Raw genomic sequence first — 1,731 nt, 5'->3', positions numbered from 1 at the left:
GGGGGGGGGGGGGGGGGGGGGGGGGGGGGGGAGCAGAGCTGGAGCCTGGTAAATCCTGTGCCGCAAAGATGTGCATCCCTAATTAACATTTCCAGATTGGGAGTGGGGACAAAGGCCTTTATCAGGTTTTTAAGGTTATTGTTGTTGTTACTAGCTTATTGTGTATAAAGTGCTTTCTCTTTATAAAACAACAAGATGAAACAAACTTAGCCCCTCTCCGGACCCCCGAGTTTTGTAATACGAAGAGGGGCGAAGCAGGGCTGTGGGAGTTTTACAGGCCACACCCAGGCAAGACCCTTCCCCGTTTCTGCCTGGAAGGTTGACGCTCCCTTTTCTTGTTTGGTCGGGTTTGAGAAATGCCTTCCTCTCCCTTGCGCGGGAGCCTCCAAGCCCAGGCGAAGGTGGGCCTTGTTACCTTGGCGATAGCGAGGTTGGGCGGAGAGGCTGCTCCCGCAGCCAATAGAGACCGGGAGGGGGCGGGACCAGCTGGTCTGCGGCGGCGGCGGGGCTCACAGGTTAGCGGACTGGGCGTTGGGGGAGGGGTACGGGGGTCTCGGGGGCACCTGGGGGTCCCAGGCCGGCCCGAGACCCCTGATTAGGGGGGCACTGGCCTTGGCTGTCGGACCAGGGCTCCCAGCCTGTGCACCGAAAGTTTTCATCGGGCCTTGAGCGGGGAGGAGCTGCCGGGCGGGCGGAGGCGGAGATGGCGGAGGGCGGTGGAACGCGCCGCGAGGGTCGGAGCCGGGCCTGGTCCTAGGAACTCGAGGCCCCCGGCGGCCGTGTCCCCGGGAGGTCCCCTCTTCCGGGCGCTCCAGGTGGCGATGGAGAGCCTGAGACTTGGAGAGGGAAGGCAGTATTTGGCCACAGGGTTTTAGGAGGCCCTGGAATGCTGAACCCAGCCCCTAATCCGATTCCTACGTCCCGGCGGCGGGAGGGCTAAAGGGCCGAGAGTGCTGGCTATGGTGTGGCCACCTTCCCCTTCCCGACTTCCTATCTCTTATGCAGGTGTCCGGTCTGGCTGGCCTCCCAAGCCTGATCAGCATGAAGCTCCTGTGTTTGGTGGCCGTGGTCGGGTGCTTGCTGTTGCCCCCAGCTCAAGCCAACAAGGTGAGGGGGGTGAGCCAGCAGCACCTCTCGCGCGACCACCCTGCCGGCAGACGGGGCTTCCGCAGAGGTGGCTGCTGCTCCAGCCCTGCCCCTCACTCATCAATGGACCGTAGTAGTTTGGGGAGTATTCTCTCGGGCGCCCGACTGCAGGCCTGCGTAAGGGTGGAGTGAGGGGAGAGGGGTGGAGCGCAGAGCACACATTCTGGATCAGACGAAACCTAGGTGAGATTCCAGCGAGGGAGTTTGTGTTTGGAGGAGTTATCTAAGTTCCCCATACCTTCCTTTGCTCCTGGGTTAAATCGGGGTGGTTATAATGTCTACTACTCTACTGAAGGAGAATCAAGTAATACAGTCTGTGGAAATGCTCCTTAAGTGTGAAGTCCTACACAGCTGGAAGTTTCTGTTACACGGAGGGTGACCAATCCAAGCGCTGGGACTCCTGAGAAATTTCCATTCTTTAGGGGTAAATGACCCAGAACTGCACTTGGGCAGCTCTATGGAATTTAAAATTCTGAAGGTCACCAAGGCTTTAAGTAAGATTGAGTCTGAGGGTTTGCTTCCAGCCCCTCTGGGGAATTCCTGATTGGAATGAAAGTATTTGTGGTGTTGTCTCTTAACCCATTT

At 58.5% G+C, this 1,731-nt stretch overlaps 1 protein-coding gene across 2 annotated transcripts in view; it reads left to right on the top strand.

Annotated features, from left to right (window-relative positions):
- The first annotated feature begins 464 nt into the window (after positions 1–464).
- Positions 465–1,731, top strand: part of TMEM9 (transmembrane protein 9) — a 34,105-nt gene continuing 32,838 nt past the window's right edge. Inside the window, exons 1-2 of one of the 2 annotated variants that reach the window (XM_040636439.1) lie at positions 465–515; positions 1,006–1,107. In XM_040636439.1, coding sequence (XP_040492373.1) covers positions 1,042–1,107 — 66 coding nt within the window. In that variant the 5' untranslated portion in view covers positions 465–515; positions 1,006–1,041. Of the gene's footprint in view, positions 516–610; positions 816–1,005; positions 1,108–1,731 lie in introns of those variants that run through there. The other variant, XM_008685107.2, reaches the window with a different exon arrangement.

The sequence above is a fragment of the Ursus maritimus genome, unplaced genomic scaffold (genome assembly GCF_017311325.1).
Source record: "Ursus maritimus isolate PB19 unplaced genomic scaffold, ASM1731132v1 scaffold_2, whole genome shotgun sequence".
NCBI classification, from domain to species: domain Eukaryota; kingdom Metazoa; phylum Chordata; class Mammalia; order Carnivora; family Ursidae; genus Ursus; species Ursus maritimus.
The sequence above is the reverse complement of the archived record's forward strand: the minus strand, read 5'-3'. Positions and strand labels throughout refer to the sequence as shown.